Source organism: Callospermophilus lateralis, chromosome 14, assembly GCF_048772815.1.
Source record: "Callospermophilus lateralis isolate mCalLat2 chromosome 14, mCalLat2.hap1, whole genome shotgun sequence".
In the NCBI taxonomy this organism is placed as follows: domain Eukaryota; kingdom Metazoa; phylum Chordata; class Mammalia; order Rodentia; family Sciuridae; genus Callospermophilus; species Callospermophilus lateralis.
The window spans coordinates 3,993,929-4,015,439 of record NC_135318.1 but is presented as its reverse complement, the minus strand read 5'-3'; the positions used below and the strand labels follow the sequence as shown (position 1 = coordinate 4,015,439).

General features: G+C 46.5%; 1 protein-coding gene across 1 annotated transcript; it reads left to right on the top strand.

Moving 5' to 3' along the window:
* Positions 1–8,668: 8,668 nt before the first annotated feature.
* Positions 8,669–20,718, top strand: Cmpk2 (cytidine/uridine monophosphate kinase 2). The gene is made up of 5 exons (XM_076832869.1): positions 8,669–9,359; positions 10,664–10,778; positions 13,153–13,354; positions 17,481–17,714; positions 19,146–20,718. Exons 1-5 carry the CDS (start codon positions 8,679–8,681, stop codon positions 19,267–19,269), a joined length of 1,356 nt encoding a protein of 451 aa, XP_076688984.1. The 5' UTR covers positions 8,669–8,678; the 3' UTR covers positions 19,270–20,718.
* Positions 20,719–21,511: the final 793 nt, after the last annotated feature.

Genomic DNA, 21,511 nt, shown 5'->3' with positions numbered 1-21,511 from the left:
GGGCTCAGAGTAATGGAAGTGGCTGAGCATCCACTGGGTTTCCAAGGTCAGGCCTAGGTCAGGAGTCTGCAGTGCTCAGGGCAGTGAAGAGCCAGGGAGGAGCTTCCCCAGGGAGGAGGCCTCTCTGCCAGTCTCTAGTGTGCATCCCCTGATGTCAGGATGAAGAGATAGGCCTGGGAGGAGAGGGAGATGGGCCCCTGGGCAGCTTCAAGGGCAGGAGAGCACAAAGGGCACCTGCAGATGTTTGCTAAGAAACTTACAAAAGGGCTGTTTTAAAATCAGGACCATGTGACTGGAGAGGTCCATGTCTCTCCAAAGAAGGGAAAGTGCCTGATTGGTATTTTGATTGGACTAAAGGCTGCATGAACACCTCCTGACACTCAGCGCCTTGCCCGGGATTGGGCAGGGGGCTGGCTACCTTAAACCTATCCATCTATATAAACCCCTGGATAGTAGCCACTCTTTGATATCTCTCTTGGGACTCCTCCACTTTGAGAGCTCTGCTTTCTATTACTCTAATAAATCCTGTCACTTTACTCTCAAACTTGTGTCCTTGGAATTTATTCATCAAGTTCATGAATCAAAGAACCCAACACCATGCTCCATGCTACATACTTGGGGGCTCCTCTAGTATCCACAGAAGGGTGATGGGACAATGGCTTTTCAGGGAGCCCTATGCTCTACTCAAATGTGTAATCCTCTCTCTGACACAACAAAAAAACAGGTATCTGTCAGTCACTTAGCAAGTAGCAAAGCTGCTGGTCTCCAAGACCCAGATGACAGTCTTGCTGAACAGGCAAGGCCAATCCCACTTCACCCAGGCATTGGAAATGTCGGTTCTGACTTGCTTCAGTTTCTTTTCTGTGGGAGGAAGTTGGCGCGGGGGACAGAGGAAGGTCTGAGACAGCTGAATGGGGTGACTCCCCATGCTTCCTGAAGGTCTCTTGTCCCAAGTCTGACCCAATGGTCTTCAGAGGAACCAAATTTCAACCACGATCTTTCTTTCTGTTTCTAACTTTGCCCAATGATGGTAGCCCCCTCACCTAAAGAACCTTGGATCCTGAGATGAAGCCATGTCTGATCTGAGGTCCTTGGGAAAGAGATGAGCTGTTAATCCCCAGAGTTTGAGCCCTAGTCTCCCCCCTCTCTGCAGGAACACCTCTTCTCCATGTATGCCCTGGGGTGCAGGCTCCTCCCACTGCTCTCTCCATCCAACCAATCCCGATTCTCTCCTCCCTCCCTCTCTCTCTCTCTCTCTCTCTCTCTCTCTCTCTCTCTCTCTTCCTCTTCCCCCTTTCTCTCAAGTGCCCAAATGATGTCTCCAGGGACCTCCAGGCTTTTGAATGCTTTCTGGGAGTCAAACCCCAAGTCTGTCCATGGTGCCCACGTCTTAAACAGGGGCCCACTGCAGGAGATGACCAAGCACAGCTCCCTCACTTTAAACTCCCTCCTCTCATCTTTCACAAGCATTTTTTTCCCTGTCCTCCCCTCACCCAGCAGGAAAAAGACCAGAGGTCTGTCCCTCTTAATTAAAATAAACTACCACTTATCTCTTCTAGTTCAGGGAGCCAAATTATTTGCTTTCTGATCACCCAGAGCACTAATAGGCCTCCATCTTTCTTCAAATTGAGAAACATAGTATGATACCATGATCCTGTAAGTATGAGGACCCAAAGGAACACCCCAAAGTGTCAGCATGCCTTGCTGCCCTCCTGGGACCCCCACAACCTGAGGTGTCATAGATCCGCTCTTCCTAGCAAAACCTTTACCATTAATGACTCTGGCCTTGCTCAGACATCTTGGATCTTGCTCAACAGGAGGACGATCCATACCAGCCAGGGTCCCTGGTGACACAGCCACGTGAAGCAGAGGAGTACACCCTACTGTAGGCTGTTTTTATCACTGGGCACCACATTTGGAAATTTGAGAGTGTCAGGAGGCCAGTAAGGGCCCCTGGGTCTTTGGCATGTGGCAAACAGAGACCTGTCCAGGCATCCTTTCAGGTAAGGCAGCAATAAGTCCCTCAGGACATGGGAGTTACAGAGGTGGGACTGCTGACCGACAGAAGCCCATTAAGGAGATGCCCTCACGAGATTCCCTGGCGTGGGCACCTGAGTTCTGTTTTCTCATGTTCAGATGGGAGCTTCAATCTCCAGAGTAGCACTAGGTTCACTGCTAGTCTACAGACTGGGAAAGTTGGACACTTTTGACCCACAGATGCTCGAGAATAAGCACATCATTTTCTTCTGCTGCCAAGCATGGCCTCAATACAAAGCCTCCATAGAGAATCATGGCCATCAGGGAAAAATATAAATTTTAATACCATCCTGCAGTTTAGCTTGCTTTGTAAAAAGGGAGGAGAGTGGCCCAAGGTTCCCTATGTGCAAGCCGTATTTTCCCTAAGGGAAAAACCAAAATTGTGCCAACAATGTAGATCAGATTTAGCTGTGATCGCTGTCCTACTGGAAGAAGCCCATGCTAAGGAAGAAATATGAAAAAAATCCCCCAAATCTACACTTCCTGTCATACCTGTCAATAGCTCACATGCCCCTCCCCCCATATCAAAAGTTATCAAGAAATTAGTATCCTCCATTCTGAGCAAGGCCCAGATTTTCCCCCAAAAGTTTTTGACTAATAATAGGCTCAGCAGAGACAGACCAGGATTTATTACAAGATAAAAAAGGCATCTAAGGGTTTCATGGTCTCCCAGGTTCACAAGTCACACAAGTAAAGGTGGGTAAATCTGGAGGCTTGCACCTTTTTCATGGTCACCCATGAAAGAGGAAAGAATACCCAGGAGCACTCTAATCACAACTGAGACAAGGGATGACACAGGAGGGGAGGTAAGGCCCTAAGTCCAGCACCCCAGCAGTCTCTGGCATATTGGAAACAGAGTCTTGTCCCAGGTCCTGACCATACTGCTAAGGCAGCGGTTAAATCCTGTAGGTCGCGGTAAGAGAGGCAGGAACTGCTGACTGCTAGTGGCTCAAATTAGGGGAGATGTCTCTTAGCCAAAAAGACAGCTTTCTTGGGAGAGGTGCCCGTCTTTCATTGAGGTGAGAGCCTGGGCCTCAAAAATAACACATGCCACTAGCTTGCATTTTGAAACATCGGGATAAACTTGATCCTCAAACACACACAGATGCACAAATAGAAAAAGCCTGATGATTTTCTGCACCCAAGCCTGGCCTGACTACCCACCACCGTTGCGGGGATGCCGCTGAAGGAGAACGTACATTTTAACACCATCTTACAGCCAGGCCATTGTTACAAAAGGAAAAATGGTTCTAAGTGTCCCGTGGATACACTTTTTGTCTCTCATGCTCAAAACAGCAGCTTTCCTTTCTCCTTAGCTACCTGCCTGATACCTGTCTACAGTGTAACCCCCATGAACAATTGTCCGAATCACTCTGAAATCAGAGAAGGGAACAGAGTCACTTTTAAATCCAAGCTGCTATAGAACACAGGACTGTTCTCTCTTTTCTTGCAATCTGGGATTCAGTTCTTTCAATAAGTTCCTTCCCAAATGGCTTTCTCTTCTGTCCAGCTAAGCACAGAAAAAAAGAAAAGATCCCATAGGTGCAAGATTTCTTTTACTTTAAAATCTTTGAGATTTCATTGTCTTCCAAATTCTTTAAATATCTGGCCTGACTGAAATCTGATCCCCAAGTGCTCTCTGGTCAGATACGCATGGCCCTGTGCTCCTTTAATAGAGTAATTATGGCCATGCCATTTTTTTCAGTCTTTTCATATTCTAAACTCAATTTTTTTCTGGTGAAGTCACCTTTGGTCCTGCACCAATTAGTCTGGTTTTGTCCAACTGGAGTTTCTAGTCCTCTGTTTTGTTGTTTTTATCCAGAGGCCAGGTTTTCAGGGGTTAACTCTCAACATGCTGGAAAAGAAAAGAGACCTTCTCCTTTAATGAGTACTAAGCAGGAAAAAGAAACAGTGGTAGTGGTTGGAATGACAGCCAAAAAGACAGCTTTCTTGGGAGAGGTGCCCATCTTTCATTGAGGTGAGAGCCTTGGCCTCAAAAATAACACATGCCACTATAGCTTGCATTTTGAAACATTGGGATAAATTTGCCCCATGATGGACGAGTGGCCACCTGGACCTCGGATTTTAGCGTCTGCCTTGGATGACAGAATCTATCTCTAATCTCCCCAACTGTACAGGGCTGCCCTGTATCTGAGTCATAATGCAGGAATCTGTGGTTGACTCTATTTTAATTTCTAAAGGGTTAAATCTGATAGTCTGTATAATTAAACATCTGTGACTTGTTTGTTTTCTACATGTGAGAATCTAATGCCTGGCAAAGGGCTATAAAATCTTTGCTTCTTGATGATTTTTAGGTATATGTGTGTATACCTGTGTATTCTATATTGTGTCTACATGTGTGCTCGTGTATATGTAACATGTTTTTGGTACCACAACATAAATGAGTGCTCATTTTAAAATCCAAATGCCTTTCAGGTCATTTGACTTAAACTGTTTAAAAAGATAAGAGCAAAATGTCTTTAAAATTTCTAATGTACACATTTTTTTAAGTGGCCAGCCAATTAAGAAAACATTAGTATCTATAAAATGTTTAACATCCATTGATTTTAAGGATTTTTCTTGGACAGCAATAACTTAGTTAAAATGTTAATTTGATTTGTCTGATTCATTAGTTTTCATGGTTGACATAACATTAACAACTAGAATGAATGAATTAGATTTAACATAAATGGTACTAATATTCATAAATGTTTGTTAAAAGAGATTTTTGATCAATTTATGAAGTTAAAATATTCAAGCATCAAATGCTAAATTTAAATTTAAGTACTCTTCTCTTCTTACATTCTATAAGACAACATAGTTTAGGTTTATTAAATGTGCTTTTATAAATCGTTGATAAATGGTAAGTCAATTTAAGATGGCTTTATTTCTGGGTCTTCACTAAAAACAAGACAAAGGTTAAAATTCTACTTATGTGTATTGCTGTATATACAAGGAACAAAAAAAAACCTAAGCTAGTTTTGATAAATAAACAACAACAACAAACTACAAGAAAAGTAAATTGTATTTCATGTCACTAAAAAATGTAATTTTATACACATTCATAAATTTTTAAGGACTGTTCAAACTATAAATTTAAAAAGTTAACTAGGATAAAATACATAAGGAAGTTACAGAGACAAAAATGGATTTTCTTAATAAGGAAAAAATGTTTCCAAAAGAGAAAGTACCTGGCATGGTAAAGTAATATTTTTTTGTTCTAAAGTTCAAAATAAAAAGGAGTTAGGACAAAGCTAAGAATGTAAACAAGTTCTAGAGTGTCTAGGTAAGTTACAAAAGGAAAGTTACTTAAGGAGATTTCTAAAGTCAACTTTGAATGTACCAACATAAACATCTAACTATGCTCAAAATTTATAAGATTTTCTTAAAACATTGATCTGGACTTGTTTCAAGATAACTTCAAGATAATTTTGTTATCAAGATAACTTCTGTGTCTCTTAGTTTTTATTATTTAAGAAAATTAAGCCCTAATGAAATTAGGGTTCATACTAATTTCAAAGGTTTTTTTTCAATGATTGTTTTATAGCTCTGTTTAAATAAACCAACTGTTATCTTAGAATATTACAATAGAGTTGACACTCTAAATTTGTGTGACTAGAAATAGATATGTATACAAATGAAAAAAATATGTGTTTCTGAGCTTTGTCTAAGTGTTACATAAAAGCTTATAAAATGAAAGCTACTTATGTTTAATCCAGGTATGGTAACCAATGAAGGTTCTCTTTTATACTTTATATCTGACATAAAGGGACACACTGCCAGGGTTAAAAAACCTAGCTTACATCTGTTTGTTGAAACTATGTAAATGTTTCATTGTTATATAAATGAGATGCATTTAACATCAGATAATAGTCTATTTCTGATACCGCATCTGAGTTAAGGCTCTGCCTCTCACTTTACTCTATGTTAGGATGCCTCCAAAGTAGGCCAGAATTAAGCTCATTTTAAAGTTATGTTCAAAAGACAGACTTTGATTATAAAGATTACTGTGATCTCAAAATAAACAAGGGATATAATACAAAACTAATGAAAGGTTTAGGTGAATTTTAAAATGTATTTAAGGTTGTAAGAAAGTTATAAAAATAACAAAGTTTGTAAAGGGTTTTCTATGTTATGAGTTTAAAAATTAATAAATCTTTGCAGAGGTTAAATAGACATTAAATATACTTTAGTGATATAATTGAAACTATGTATCTTGATTCAAAGCTATTGTACAAACTAAATCCTCATACATCTTTATAAGTGTTGCCTATTAGTATTTTATAAAATTACTATTTCTAACAAAACCACCTGAGCTAACTTAAGACTATAAACCATCAACCATCGGAGAGATAGTACGTAATGCTGACCTTTACTACTAATACTGACCCAAAGTAATTAAAAAGGTAGCTGTAAAATTATAGACATTAAAGTTAAAACTCAGTATTCCTACTTCAAAATGGTGAACCCAACCTACTGGATGTTTAAAACCCAAACCTGGAGACAAAATCAAGGAGTAAAGGGCTGAGAAAAAGCAGCCAATATTTTGACCTTGCCCTCTAAGGTCAGCTGGAACTCAGGGAATAATGGGACATCTCTAAGGACTCTAGTGAGTCACTCGACCTCCAGATCAGGGGGATTGTGGAGAAACCTAGAAAACAGGAAGCCACCCAGTGCACATTCTGCAAAGAGGAGGGTCACTGGAGAGGGAAAAGTCATTGATGCTTCTGAGGGAAACTCCATGTGGGCGGCAAGACCTGATCCATCCTGGCAGATGCATGAATGATAGAGGAGATCTTTCTTAGAGTGATCCCTGACTTTTAATGGAAGATAAGAGCAGTCAAATTCTTTACCAACTTGGTCTTGAACACCTGGCAGGAAAGTGTAACCAAAATACAGTCAGACAGGGACACTTAGAAAGGCAATAGCTTTTGAATGTAACTGGGAATGTACACTTGTGTCAGTCCTCCGAAAAGTAAGTGAAACTGGGAAGCTATAAAGAGAGGGTCTTACATCAGAGTGTCTGATAACTGCCACAAAAGATGCTGCCAGGGAGACAAGCTTGTTGTCAGTCAGTCTGAGACCTATGAATGTCCCTAACCTCCTAGGTAGGTAAGCTCAATTTGGTTGTCACTGGCATGGTTATTTAGCTCTGGGTTGGTCTAAAAGATGTAATGTGGCACATGAAAGCCCTAGCTGACTTTACCAAGAGAGTCCTAAGTTGCACAGCTAACAGGACCCTTCTGCTGACACAGAGGTAAGGCCAACGAGAAAACTACTTTATAAAAATCCAATGGCCTTCCACAGCTCCAGGGGAAACCTGGGCCATTATTAAAGTTAAAAGTTGGGCATGTGTTTTTAGCAACTTTGCTGATATTTCTGAAGCCTTAAATGGCCTCCACTCACAAGTATAAACGACATGTCAGGCCACACCTTAAACTCTAACAAGGTACTATCTTCATGGTCTTCAGAGACTGGCTGTAACACTAATTGTTTACAGAAAATAATACTTTGCCATCTTTTTATTGTTGTTCCAGCCCGATCCTTACCCTACGTCCAGTCACCTGCCAACTGCTGCCATGGACCCCTGTACTGCCCTGATGTAGAGTGTATTAAGCTGCAGAGTCTATTAAGTTCCAGACGGTCACGGAGATGCTACCCACCACGGAAGTACCACCTGACTTCATAGGGACCCATTAGAGAGGCCTCTGTGGCGGGACCCGGACTGAGGCTCCCCTCTCAACATCCCTCTTCAGCCTGGAGCACGTGAGAGCAGTCATTGCCCAAATTCCAGAGAGAGAGAATGACGTCAGTGGGAAGAGATAAGCCCGGGAGGACAGGGAGATGGGCCCCTGGGCAGCTTCCAGGGCAGGAGAGCACAAAGGGCACCTGCAGATGTTTGCTAAGACAATTACAAAAGGGCTGTTTTAAAATCAGGACCATGTGACTGGAGAGTTCCATGTCTCTCCAAAGAAGGGAAAATGCCTGATTGATGTTTTGATTGGACTAAAGGCTGCAGGAACACCTCCTGACATTCAGCGCCTTGCCCGGGATTGGGCAGGGGGCTGGCTTCCTTAAACCTATCCATGTACATAACGCCCTGGACCGTAGCCCCTCTTTCCTATCCTTCTTTTGCCCCCACCCCCCACTTAGAAGTTCTCCTTTCTATTATTCTAATAAATCCTGTTACTTTGCTCTCACTCTTGTGTCCATGGATTTTATTCTTCCGATTCATGAGATGAAGACCCCAACCCCACGCTCGGCCCTGCACGCCTAGCCCCACACGCCGGGCATAAGAAACCAAGGAGGAGTTGGGGGAGGGGGCTGGGGGCGGCTCCGGTGCAGATTTGCCGCCAGCCTAAGGGCCGGATTAGGGTTAAGAGGGACGTCGCCTGTAGAGGCTGCCGCCTCCGGGAGCTGCCCTACGCAGGCAGCAACGCGCGCCGGGGATGCGGGGGCCGAGCGTTTGCTCTCCGCGCGCCGGCGGTTTACGGAGCGGCTTTTCGAGGGAGGAGAGGCCGCGGGGAGGCGCCCAGAGCCGCTCCGCCCGCCAGTAGCTTTCGTTTCCCGCCGCGCTTCCCCGCCGCCCGCCCCCAGGCGAGTTTCGGTTACCCGGCGCGGCCAAGGGCGGGGTGGAGCTGATGGCCTTTGCCGGGCGCCCGCGCGCCCCACTGCTGCCCTGGCGGCTCTCAGGGCGGCTGCGCGCCTGGCGCGGGCTCTGCGCTCTGGCCATGGCTCGGCCGCGCTGCTTCGCTCTGGAGCTGAGGGACTGCACTTTAGCTCACTTCGCTCTGGGCGCGGAGGGCGCCGATGCACGCCCTGACCCCCGCCTGGCTGAGCTGCTGGGGCCTCCCGGGCGCAGCTACTCGCTGTGTGTGCCGGCGGCCGCGGACGGCGACTGCGGGGCCCGAGTCCAAGCGGCTCGGGTGCACCAGAACCTGCAGCGCCAGCTGCGCAGTGACCCCTTCCAGCGGTGCCAGCTGCACAGGCTGCTCTGCTACTGCCCAGGCAGCCAGGCCCAAGGCGTGCAGCACGGCTTCCTGCTGCGCGACCCCTGTGACTGCCTGGACACCCGGCGCGCTCTGCTAGAACTGCTGGGCAGAGTCCAGGAGGCTGAGCGACCGCACCTGGGAGAGTTTGAGGCCGACTCGCAAGGTGTACTGTGGCAGCGAGTCTGGGTACTGCAGGAGAGTGGGCAGCTGCAGGTGGGCTGCGCACGCGTCCTACCCACCTTGGAGCCACCGCTGCATCCAGTGGTGCCCCACCTCCTCAGCTCGGCGGTCTTCCCGGACCTGGACACTGCCAGGGCTATTTTAGAGACGGTAAGTTTTTTTCCCACACATGGCATCTGGATCCTCCACACCAGAACTGGACCAAGCAGTTTGCTGTCCAGCAGGCTGACCTGTAATGAACTTCCTTCCCTCCTTGGTTTGTTTATTCCTGTTCACAGATCAGTTAGTGGAGACATCCTGTATGCCAGGCTCTGTATTAGGCACCGGCTCTTTCGAGATTCTTATCTGAAGGAACTTCCAAGCTGACAGAACATATCCTAACACCAAGCAATGCCATGCTTGCTGTGGTGCATACAGAAAGTATCCCAGCAGGAGTGGAGAGGGGCTAGGAACGGGAGGATAATGACAGCGAGGTAATTTTCCTTGGTAGTGGCTGCCATTCAGGGATCTTGGGGTGTAGAGGAAAGGACACCAGTTTGGAGTGTAAGAAACTTAGGCATAAATAGCCTTCCTCCTCGGTAGCTGTGAGCCTTAAACCCTCACTCCACCTGTGTGTTTCCTCCTTTCCTCCACACCCGTTTGTCTTTCAGGGTTCTTGTCAATGATTAAGGAAACAGGTGAGTCACAGCATCATTGAAAGAGACTAAAGACTGACCACAGGTGGCATCTGGGGCATGCAGACTGGCCCACTGACCTGTGATTCATCAGCCTTATGGGACAGGGTTGCAGAGTGGGTAAGAGTGCAAAGTCATTCACCTGGGGTTGAGTTCAATCTCTGGCATTTATAGGTGCTTTCAATAAGTTTCTCCAGTGCTCTTTGCCTCAGTCACCTTGGTTCACAAGACAGGAGTAATCCTAGTACCACTCTTACAAAGTTATCTTAGAGATTGGCTAGCTTCATATTGTGAATCACTTGGAAGATCTCCTTTTCCAATAAGCACAGAAATAAGTAGGGTCTGGGCCTCATGTGGAGGTGCGGTGAGCATGGGATAGAGCACTGCACAGCTAAGGACTTGGAATTCCAGGCAGACACTGCTCTGCCACCCTTGCAATTTTCACAGCTCCCTAAGCTGTTAGGAGAGGACAGAAACACACTGCTCATTTACCAACTTGCCACCCTCTGTTCCAGGAGGGGACTGTGGTTCCACTCTGACTGAGTTATACTGCCCTGTAAGTATGGGTCTTGACCAATGCAGGATGTGTGTGATCCCAGAGAATCGAGCCTTTTTGAGCCCCAGTTACCCATTACAAAACTACGGTGGCCAGCCTGTCCCAGCTTCAGGATACCAGGAGTTTCATATGCCTGGTGTGGCCCTTGGTTTAATGTAGGCCTAGTCTTGGGCAACTACCAAAGCCCCAGTGCTTGCTGCTGATGGATACCCATTGTATTGCAGTGTATGTCCTCTATTCCGGAAGCCCAGGCAGTTCTTGACGTGATTGACAAGTGCCCAAGGCAGGTCCAAAGAGGAAAGTTCCCAGTCATTGCCATCGAAGGACTGGATGCCACTGGTAAGAGACTTTGTCATTACAGACAATGGCATTCACTGTTCAGTTGTGGAAAAAAAGAAGTTCTTCTGAAACAGAACTTCATACAGAGCCTCGATCTGGCTGTACTGTACAGCAGGTGCTGGACTAGGCAGGCCATAAGGCTGGCCTCCCCAGGGGACACCATGCGGACAGGGCGAGTTCTGACAACAAGGCTAGTCAGGGGACAGGTGCAGGGAAGGAGCTCCAGAAAGAGAAATGGCCTGGACACTGGTGCCCAGGAACCCCAGGCAGTTCAGAGGATGATCTTGGGAAAAATGTGGAAGAACAAGGAAATGGAGGAGGAAAAGCCTTCTGAGCTGTACAGATCTCACGACACGTGCCTGCAGTGAGACTCGGATGCCCAAGGGGAAGAAGTGTGGCTTCTGGGGCAGACAGAGGTGGAGAAGAGAAGGCTGAGCTTGGAGAACACTAGCACCTGTGGGGCCTGGCATGAGGACCAGCTTCAGGAGTGTCATATGCCTCGTGTGGCCCTTCCTTGTCAACTTAGGGGCACACACTTATCCTAATAGCATCACAGTAGTGTCCAGTGGGAGCCCTGTGTCATGACCAAATGGACTCTGGTGCAGGTGGAGGGCTGGCTTTGACTGTCCTGGTTCCCTCTGAGTGATCCGGAGGAGAAGCAGTGGCTTTGGACTTCTGATGGCCATCTATCACTCGTTGGGTGTGCCTGCTCTGCTGGAACCAGTCCCTGTTATGCGGTAGTCACACAAAATCTCAACAGCCTCAGTCCTCCAGCCAGTGCAGGCTCTGCTTATTTGTTTTATACCTAAAGCTAATTTAGATTCTGTGGGGTTAAAAAAGGTCCAAATGTTTAACATCAGCACACACGTGCTTGCATGAAAAACTCATGAGCAGAGAGCGCGTGTGGAGACAAGGAGGGTTCACTTGTCACCAGTGCATTCTGGGTCCAGGCCCATCAGCAGGGTGTTTGGGTAATTTGCTACTTTTCTCTAGTGCCAGTTTATAAGGTGATTAATCAACACCTATTTTGTAGGGTCCTTGGGAAAATTAGATGCATACTGTGTGTTGAGCTCACAGCTCCTAAAGACACTGACAAATGCTAGGGTTCATCTTAACATCCCAAGAGAAAAATACAATAAAATAAAAGAAATAAACAGTTTGTAATAAATTATTAAAAACTTAAGTAGAGAGAGAGGGGTGGGGAGGGAGAGAAAAGACAGCTAAGCGTTAGGAGCGCAGAGAAGCCAGCCAACAGTATCCTGGAGTGGATGACTTTCTTATCCGCAACCATGCTGAGCTCAGCACTGCAGCCAAGGCTTATGGGATGGGTCCAGGGAAGAGGCTGATGTGAGTACAACCTGCAGCTGTGCAAAGGGGATCAGAAAGAGGCTGAGCAGGGATGTAACTTTGAGGAAGAACCAAAGTCTAAATCCAGATAGAGCGGCTCCAATGGCCGAGCCCAGGGAGCCATGGCAGGAATGAGTGGTAGAGTCAGGGTTGGAACTGGAAGGGTCTTGAGGAAGTGGCAGCAGGGGGTGAAGAAGTGAGAAGGGAGGTGGGACCAGAAGAGGCACTGGGGATGCCACCTGTGTTCCTCAGCTTCTCTCCATTGTGACCAAAATACCTGGCCCACACAATTTCAGGGGAAGTGATTTGTTTTGGCTCATGGCTTCAGAGGCTTTGGTCCATGGTTGGTTGGGTCCTGGGAGCTGGGAAGTGGAGGGAGACAGAGACCGAGAGTGAGAGCAAGATGAGAGAGAGAGAGAGAGAGAGAGAGAGAGAGAGAGAGAGAGAGAGAAGACAGACTGACCCAGGGGCAAGATTCAGCCCCTCAGGGCATGCTCTCAGTGGTCTGCCTCCTCTGCCCCTGCCTCACCTCCTAATAGTTCATTCCAGTTATTCACCCATCAAATGATGTAGGCAGAGCCCCAGGGTCCAAACCTTTCCTAACAGCCCCACTTCCTAACACTGCTGCCCGGGGAAGAGGAGGCCTTAAACACAGGTCCAGACCACAGCACTGTGCCTGGGTCATTCCTCAAGACAGGTCAGATGTGGGTGGCATGGGTGAAGAGAAGCATGGGCCAGGAATAAAGGAGCACGTGAAAGGAGCTCTGGATCAGGAGCCTGCAGACCCAAGTTCATCATTAATTCATAAAAATGAAGATCATTTTTTTCCTTCCAGATATTCGAATGCCAAGCAGAGGAATCCTAAGTTCCTCTCAGCCTGCCACTTTATATAAAATGCCCTAGTGTGAGATCACCTCCTTTCAATGACAGATTGAAACAATTATTTTGCTTCTTGATGTTAATGTGAACCTTGTGATACTACAGGGGCTGTGTCAAAAATGTGATGTCTTTTGTTTGTGACTTGCAGGTAAGACCACGGTGACCCAGGCAGTCTCCAGGTCTCTCCAGGCTGTCCTCTTATACTCGCCACCCTCTTGCATTGGCCAATGGAGGAAAACCTTTGATGATGAACCAACTATTATTAAAAGAGCATTTTACTCTTTGGGCAATTACATTGTGGCTTCTGAAATAGCTAAGGCATCTGCCAAATCTCCTGTGATTGTAGACAGGTGTGTATAAAGCTTCCTTGAATCAGGCATTTTCTCCCCGACATGTGTGGGGTGTGGTGGGGCACATGCCACACCCTATTGTGTTAATCAAGTGAAAATTGTGTTAAGATCATAATAGCAACCATGTCTGTCATTTATTAATTGCCTATACCAGTCATGGCATTTGGCAAAGAACTTGCATACATTTTAGTGACATCTGGATTAGTAACTTGGGTAGAAAGATATCAAATGTTATCCCCAATTAACTGATTAGAAACATACCCTAGAAAGGTTGAATAACTTGCCAGTGAAGGAGAAGTCTGGGCTTCGCCTCTCTGTGCTTTTAGTGGTTCATTTGTTCATTGACTTATTCAACACAGATTTATTGGACACCTAACGTGTGCTAAAGACTTCCTAGAACAAAAGATTTAGGGTAAATGAGATTGTCAGTACACTGCTTCTGTGGAGCAAAGTGACCAGTTGCAGAAGACAGTGACCTTGTGAGCAGAAATGTGAGGTGATCTCAGAGAACGTAAATATGAGGAAGAGGGTAAATCAAGGTAAAATGACACTGAAAAGCTCCAAAATCCCAGTAGGTATGGCGCAGAGGGCCTGCCTCAGAAGGCATCTCTGAACAGTGATCAGAAAGAGTCAGGTGTGAAATTTCCAGGGTGCAGAATGATCATGTAAGCCAGAGGCTGACAGACTCAGGGATCGGAGGGAGGCCCGTGTGCTGAAACACAGCCCGTGAGGCCTGCTTTCTGGAAGGACGGAAGGAAAAGGTGGGGCAGGTCACAGGGAAGTGTGAATTTTATTCTTAGTTGGGAATTATCTCAAGAATTTAGATGTGGGAGTGGCATGAACTGATATTTTAAAGTTTGTACATATAAATAATAGCTTTAAAAATGCAGTAAAAATGGACAAAAGCTATATAGCAAGGGGTACTGAGTTTAACATCCTCTCAACACGGGGTATAGAAATTGCAACCACACTAAGATGCCATTTTGCTCCCAGGAGTTTGGTGAAGACCTGGGTTGGAGAAGACACAGATCCCTGGGAACTCATGTGTGGGGCTGACCAGAGATGGACACTGGTGTTGTCCCGTGCAGGACAGGTTGAGGAGATGTAGCAGAGGGGAAGGTTGCTGCCACTCACTGGAGGAACACTCTCCAGAGTTTATTTCAGCATCATTTATACTATCAAAAAGTTTAAAAAGCCAAAAGCCCACCAATATAGAAAGGAAAATACTGGCATATTTGTAAAATGGAATATCATTTTGGCAATATACACAAGGGTAATGCATCACTGGGCACAGATTACAAAACCATAATGTTAAATGCAAAAAAAATCACATTGCAGAAATATGCTCAGCAGAATGCATGTGAAATAATACTGCAGAGTATGGAGAGATGAAGGAATGTTGAGCATTGAATTTAAGAGAGCCATATTCCCATGTGCAGAGAGAAATGGGGTTGCCAGTGTGTCTAGAAGGACTTCATTTGTGATGTATTATTTCTTTACATTACTCAAGTATTCATTTTACTGCTTTCTGTGCAATTTTAGTTGTTTTTGAATTTAAGCAATTTCATTTAAGCAATTCAATACATATTAAGAAGGGCATTAATAATACATGTAAATCCCAAGGAATTTTAGGGAGTGAGCCTATCAAATAACCTGAACCCTGGGTTATGGTTTAGCTATTTGGTCCCCCCCCTCCCAAAAGCTTGTGTGTAAGACAATGCAAGAAAGTTTTGAGGTGAGGGTGATGAGAGCTTTAACTTAATCATTGCATTATCCCCTGATGGGGATTAATTGGGTGGTGACTGTAGGCAATGGGGGTATGATTGGAGAAAGTGGTCCCCAAAGGCCTGCCTGGTGAGCAAGACTCTCTCTCTACTTCCTGGTGCAGAGACTGACCGTTCCCAAGGAATGGAGTCAGCCAACTACAGACTGAGACCTCTGGAACCATGATTCTCAGATAAAGTTTTCCTCCTCTAAAATTGTCCTGCTCACAGCAGTGAAAAAGCTGACTAAAACACCTGGTCAAGAATGGGAGCCTTGCTGCACCCCATAAATCTGCTCCTTCTCCACCTGAACAGGGTCCATTCTCCTGCCCAGTGGTAGCCACTCTTCCGATAGCATCTACCACATATTGGTTTTGCCTGTTCTTGAACTGCCTATGAATGCAACGCTACCTTATATGCTATTTGCATTCAGTTTTTTTTTTTCACACCACCTTGTGTTTGTGAGGTCTCTATCTGGTAATGAACTTTCACACACCTTTGCTGCAATGTACAAGCGATTCTGATGCATAGGTTTCCGGGAGAGGAACTGCAGAGGCATGGCGTTGAGGTGTATTCAGCTTTTGTGGGTATGGAACAAAGTTTCTAGAGTGGTGGAAACAATTTACAGCCTCATCTTATCCCACAGGAGGGTCTGAGCCCTCCCTTGGGAGCCCCCCCCCCCCCACAGTTAGTGCAGCCTGACTCTGCTCTAGCCTTTCTGCTGGTTCATGTTGGGAAGCTGGTAGTTACGGCCACTTTGCTGCACCAGGGAAGAGACTTCCTACTCCTTTCTTGAAATGATATCTTTCTCTGTGCTTTTTGGTATATTGGAAATATTCCATAAAGAGAGCACCCAGATGGTTTTTAAGAATAAAGGATGTGGTGATACTATGAGGACGAGAGGGAAACGGCAAGTTTAGCCTGAAGCTGTGGCTTCTCGTCTCAGCTACAGTGGCAGCTTAGGGTATTACTTTGGTGGTGGGGGATGGTGGGCTGGGTGGGGTTGGGTGAGGGTATTTTAATTGTTTCCAAGTTGGCAAGTATGAGGAATGCTAGAAGAAATGGCAAAAGCTGTGGAGTCTTGTTCCTCTTTGGGACACTTGCCTGGGCAACATCTTTGCCTCATTGCCAACTTGCCCAGTGTTACCTTATCTACAGTCATTTTCTAGTATTTCAAGGGGGAAGACTAAAATTTTCCTGCAGACTGTGACTTAGGTGGGGCATATTTTCCTTGGTGCCCTGGGTGCTGAAGCAATACCTGCAGTGGAGGCAGGTGCTCATGCCCTCCGTCTCTTGGTTTGCTGATCTGTCAAAGCGGTATATTATACGTCCTCCCCTGCCTGCCCTCAAGGCCTGTGGTACATAGCAGTGAGTTGATTCATGAGCAGGGTCTCTGACACTAGCAAATCACTCCAAAAATAGACAGCATGATTCTAAAGCCATATGTGATGCATTGGCCAAGGGTTCTGGGTTTGTGCTTCCCTTGATGGTGGGATCCAAAACGCCAAATAGTGCAAAGAGTGGAGGTGATGTCCAGGGGCATGATTATTTTAAAAGCACAGCAGGGCTGTCAGCGAGAGAACTCTATAGAAAACAGGCTTTAATTCCACCTTTCTGCTTTGTGTCCCTGGATTGTCTGCAATTTAGTTCTTGTCAGAGGAAAAGCAAAGAGCAGTTCTGTGTCGTCTGAGTGGGTTTGTCCATGTTTAAATATTCTGAAATCCATTTTTTAGGTAGCACCTTCCTCTGGCTGGATGATGTATGGGTAGAGGTTGCTCAAGACTTCTATGGTAAAGGAGTCTTGTTGAATTATCAGCCTTTGTCTTCATACTGAGCCTTTCACTCAGAGAACACGGAGTGTGCAGATGCCTGTGGTAGTCTGGGCGACAAGACCTGTCTGCTTGCCTGGCACTGACGGGCAGTCAGAGGCCTGGAGGCTTGGGGTCCAGCCCGGGGTTCCCTGGATGGGCACGTTCAGTGTGAATAGCACAGGAGTAGACCTGACTGTCCAGAGTTTGCCCAAGACACAGTACTCGACTAAAATGGAAGGCCCACAGGTCTGTTCTGTTGGCCCTCACCCCAGCACAGTACCAGCACCCTGTGGGCAAGCCCCGTGCAGCAGCCTCTGCTCACGGCAGGGGACAGTGGTAATCGAGTAAGGGCAACCTCACGGGGAGCCCACTCACATTGCTCTTGTTTTCAAACTGTTTTGTGAGTTTTGATAGAACTCAGTTTTACTTACCTTGGTGCATCACCCTGGGAGCCCGCAGGCCAGCCCTGGGTTCCTTGGGCTGACCAGCTGATCCCTGGGCGCTGCTTGACATCTGGCTGGTTCAGGAACTCACGGCTGCTTTTCTTCTCAGGTTCTGGCACAGCACAGCCACCTATGGCATAGCCACTGAGTTGAGTGGGGGTCTGCAGCACCTGCCTCCTGCCCACCACCCCGTATACCAGTGGCCAGGGGACCTGCTCAAGCCTGACCTCGTCCTGCTGCTCACCATGAGTCCTGAGGAGAGGGCACAGAGGCTGCGGGACCGGGGCCTGGAGCAGACCAGAGAGGAGGCTGAACTTGAGGCCAACAGCGTGTTTCGTCAGAAGTAGGTGTCCCTGGGGCAAGGCAAGTGGTGGACACCCCTGCAGGGACTGAGCCAGAATTAGCACTGGCTTTAGGCTCATGGAGGAAGTGACCGTGTCTCGTGTTTCCAAAGTAGAGGCAGTGCCCTGAGCTGTGTCAGGCCCCATGGGCAGGCCCCCTACCGAGGGGCTACAGCTAAAAGTCCACGGACTGGAGTTCAGACCATGCCGCTTGCCCTGGCTGTGCCAGGAACAGCACGAGCCTGGGTAAGACGATGAGGTGTCTGTGCCTCGGTTTCCCAGTCTGGATATGATGGGCATAGCGCAGAGTGCCTACCCTGTGTCAGGCCGATTTACCTACATCTGGGTGCAGTTCTCCCACAGCCTCCCTCGAGAGGCCACATCTGCCTTATGTTAACAGTTTACAAAACCAAGGCTCAAAGGATTAAATGATTTGTCCACATTTCCGTACTATTAAGTAGTAAAACTGGGATCAGAGTCAAGATCTTTGTGCCTTCAAAGACAGTGTTTGTTTTGATCAGAGGGTTATGAGCACCACGGCGAAGAGTCCAGACAGGCCTGCAGCGTCACGGCCAAGTGTGGCTCCGTCTCCAGCCCTGGTTCTGGAGGCGAAAACCAAAGTAGCTTAAACAGATAAACAGTGATATCATTGTCATCACACAGTAGTGTCACCCTACAAAGCATAAAAATAACTGTGCTGCATGTGAAGATATCATGCCCAGCAATTTACATTTATACAAATTCCATTAAGCCTCTTTACAAACTCCTAACAGAGGTATTATTTCAGCACTTATTCACAAATGACCCGGCCAGGACAGGGGATGTGACAGGCTGATGTAGCTAGGAGGTGGCACAGCAGATGCTCCAGCTCCAGGCCCCGTCTTAACCACTGTGCCACAGAGCCTGTGATAGACAGACACTGGCCACGCGGGCACCTCACTGCAGCTGGCCGGAAGGGAGAGATGATAGGGGACCCTGGCAGGAGCTGTGCCCTCCTCTCAAGTGCTGGAAGAGTTAAGTTCAGGCAGCGACTGTGCAGAGGACTCTGGCCCCTGTGAAGATCTTCCAGGGAACAGACTGGGAGAAATTGGCCTCTTTGAGCTTCGGTTTCTTCTTCTGCAGAACAGTGATAATGATGGTCCCTCCCCTTAGGTTACTTTGCGTATTAAATGAGAAGAACTGGGCAGAGTGCTAATGCTTGGCAGATGATAAGTAGTCAATAAATGCTAGCTGTTAAACATTATTGCTAAGTTGTCATTTATTAAGCAAAATGCATTTACGGTCATCTGTGGGCAAAGCTAGCGGCTCAGGGGAGCTGGGAGGTGAACGAGGAGGCACTTGGCCTCATGCGGCTATTATCATGGTAGCAGAGTCTCTCTGCAGGGAGAGCTGTGCCAGGAACCAGGCTGACACTTCCTTCTGCCTGTCCCCAGGGTGGAGGTGTCCTACCGACGGATGGAGAATCCCGGCTGCCTCGAGGTTGACGCCAGCCCCTCGAGAGAGAAGGTCCTGCAGACCGTTTTGGGTCTGATCCGAAACACTTTTCAGGACTTGTAGGGGCCCCATCTCAGCAGAGTAGGTGTCGGCTTGGTAGATCCACGGCTGAGCTTGACAGGCAGCTCCCACTTCATGTTGCACAGGTATATTGTGTGACAGAAAACGGGAGACTGGGCACTTTATTTGACTCCAGCCATTTATTTGCCTGAAGGCCCTGGCAAGCTTGTGCCTGGTGTGGCTCCACAGGGACTGGCGATTTCCTTCTGCCCAGTATGTGGACAGTCTCCTCAGAACATGTTTTCAACTCCGTCACTATCAGACTTCTCCAAGATTGGATCTTATCCAGAACGTATCAGGTGTACAGATACGTACAGCTTCCTGGTGTAGCTCTTCACAGCAGCAGAGAGCCCAGATGCCCTTTCTGACGAACACCTACATCCCTACAACTCACCTGTCATGACTTTCAGATCTGGAGGCACTACATCTCCGTCAGCCATGCATTTCCACACAACACACCTGTTCACGGCCATTCCTACAGAGCTGTTTGTGCTGGGGGACATTCACAGAGCAGGCAGCAACCTTGTGCCTGAGGCTCCGAGCCCCTTGGATAGAACCCTGGGTTCGCGCTCAGAGTTGAACAGGAAGATGATCAGCCAAGCTGCTCTCGCTGCAGACACTCCAGCCTTCTGTGCGTTCCTTGTTTCCATCCCCTTCCCTTCCTTTGAAATATGGCTCTGAATGTAATGAGCAGTCTGCAAGGAGCTGGTTGCCTTTCACTTAGCCAATCCAGCAATTTATTTATATTGATGTTTACATTATGTGTTTCCTCAGTGTAGGAGCTATGAGTCACTAATTAAAATTGAAGTCAAGAAGCTAAATGCAATGTTTGTTGTGTATTTTCATTACACAAATTTAATTTATCTTTCTCAGTGAGCACAGTGCATCCTGGAATGGGTTTTCTTAGTAAATTATCTTGCACTTGAATGTCTTGTGATTGCACATGGAATCAGCTTTGAGATCTGCTTGGCTACAAGACCGTAGCTGAGGAAAGGGGGACTTAATAGCTCTGTGGCCTTGGCTGAGTCACGGCGCATCAGCAGTCTGTGTTACTTGATCTGAAGAGGGACAGACATTCTTGGTCATAAAGAGATGCTTGAACCAGGTGAGGACCTAAAATTCCCTCCAGTTCTAAGGCAGATGAATTTGCAAATTATTTCATCCTGTCTACAATTTCTTAAGAAAACTTTACCCCCAAATAATTAAATGTAAGGCCTTACCAGTTTTATCATATGGCATCTTTAATTATAATCCAGTTTAGTAGCAACATCATGCTATTTTTCAAATGAACTATAGATAATCTATACACCATGTATTTATTCAAATAGATTATACAATTGGTTTCAGTTGAAAATATTCTTAAAGGTGATGAATAGAATTAGTGCTCTTTGCAGTGTGATATCCAACTATATTTTGATTTTATTCACTTTAAACATTTCAAAAGTTTTTGCTGGCAACCTAGAAAAACAATTACCTAATGATTTGTTTATATCTCTTGCAAATGAATAAAATTGCTATGGTTTTATCAGCTGTGCTGTGGTCATGGGTGCATTTGTCCAAAAAGGTACCCACGGTTTCCCTCCAAATGCTGTATAGCTCTTGAGAGCAAGGAAATTGGATGGTGTGTGTTGGTAGTGACATGGAATTTGTGGTCAAGGGGCTTCCAGATGAGAGGTGAGTGATCATATTATTTTAAACACCATTTCTTCATTATAAATAGCAAAAGAATTTTTTATTATGCGTTCTTTGATGATTTCTTTTAGATAAGATAGCACCTCCTGTCCCCAAACTGATGACAAGTAATCGTTTGCCTGGCTCTGCTCCCTGCGAGTGGGGTACTGCTCCCATTCTCTTGACAGGACATTCCTTGTCCCCAACATCAATTCTCCCTCCCCTCCATAGTAGCAGAATTTGAGGAGGGCAGTGGTGGCTGAGAGGGAAGAGCACCTTCCCTTTCAGCTCCATGAGGTCAGCTGGCTAGGTTCTTGCCGGGAGCAGAAGGACAGAGATGTGGCAGGATGGGGCCCTTTTATTTAACTTATCCTGCTGGCTCTATTCAGGGGTGGTAGTGAGCCCTGTAGAGACTAGGGGTTGAGCAGGACACTGCAGAGAGATGAAGCTGCATGTCTGCGCTGCCACCCAGCCTGGCCCACCTTGGGCTTCTACGTGGGACGAGCATGCTCCTGCCTGCTACCAGCCATTCTTGGGGTGGGTTTCTGAGCCTCACAGGTGCATCTACGTCCTT

Excerpts from the sequence above, each read along its gene's own strand:
- Cmpk2 (XM_076832869.1), top strand. The coding sequence starts at position 8,679 with ATGGCCTTTGCCGGGCGCCCGCGCGCCCCACTGCTGCCCTGGCGGCTC. Across the intron at positions 10,779-13,152 it reads CGAAGGACTGGATGCCACTG|GTAAGACCACGGTGACCCAG; the intron begins GTAAGAGACTTT and ends TGTGACTTGCAG. Across the intron at positions 17,715-19,145 it reads AACAGCGTGTTTCGTCAGAA|GGTGGAGGTGTCCTACCGAC; the intron begins GTAGGTGTCCCT and ends GCCTGTCCCCAG.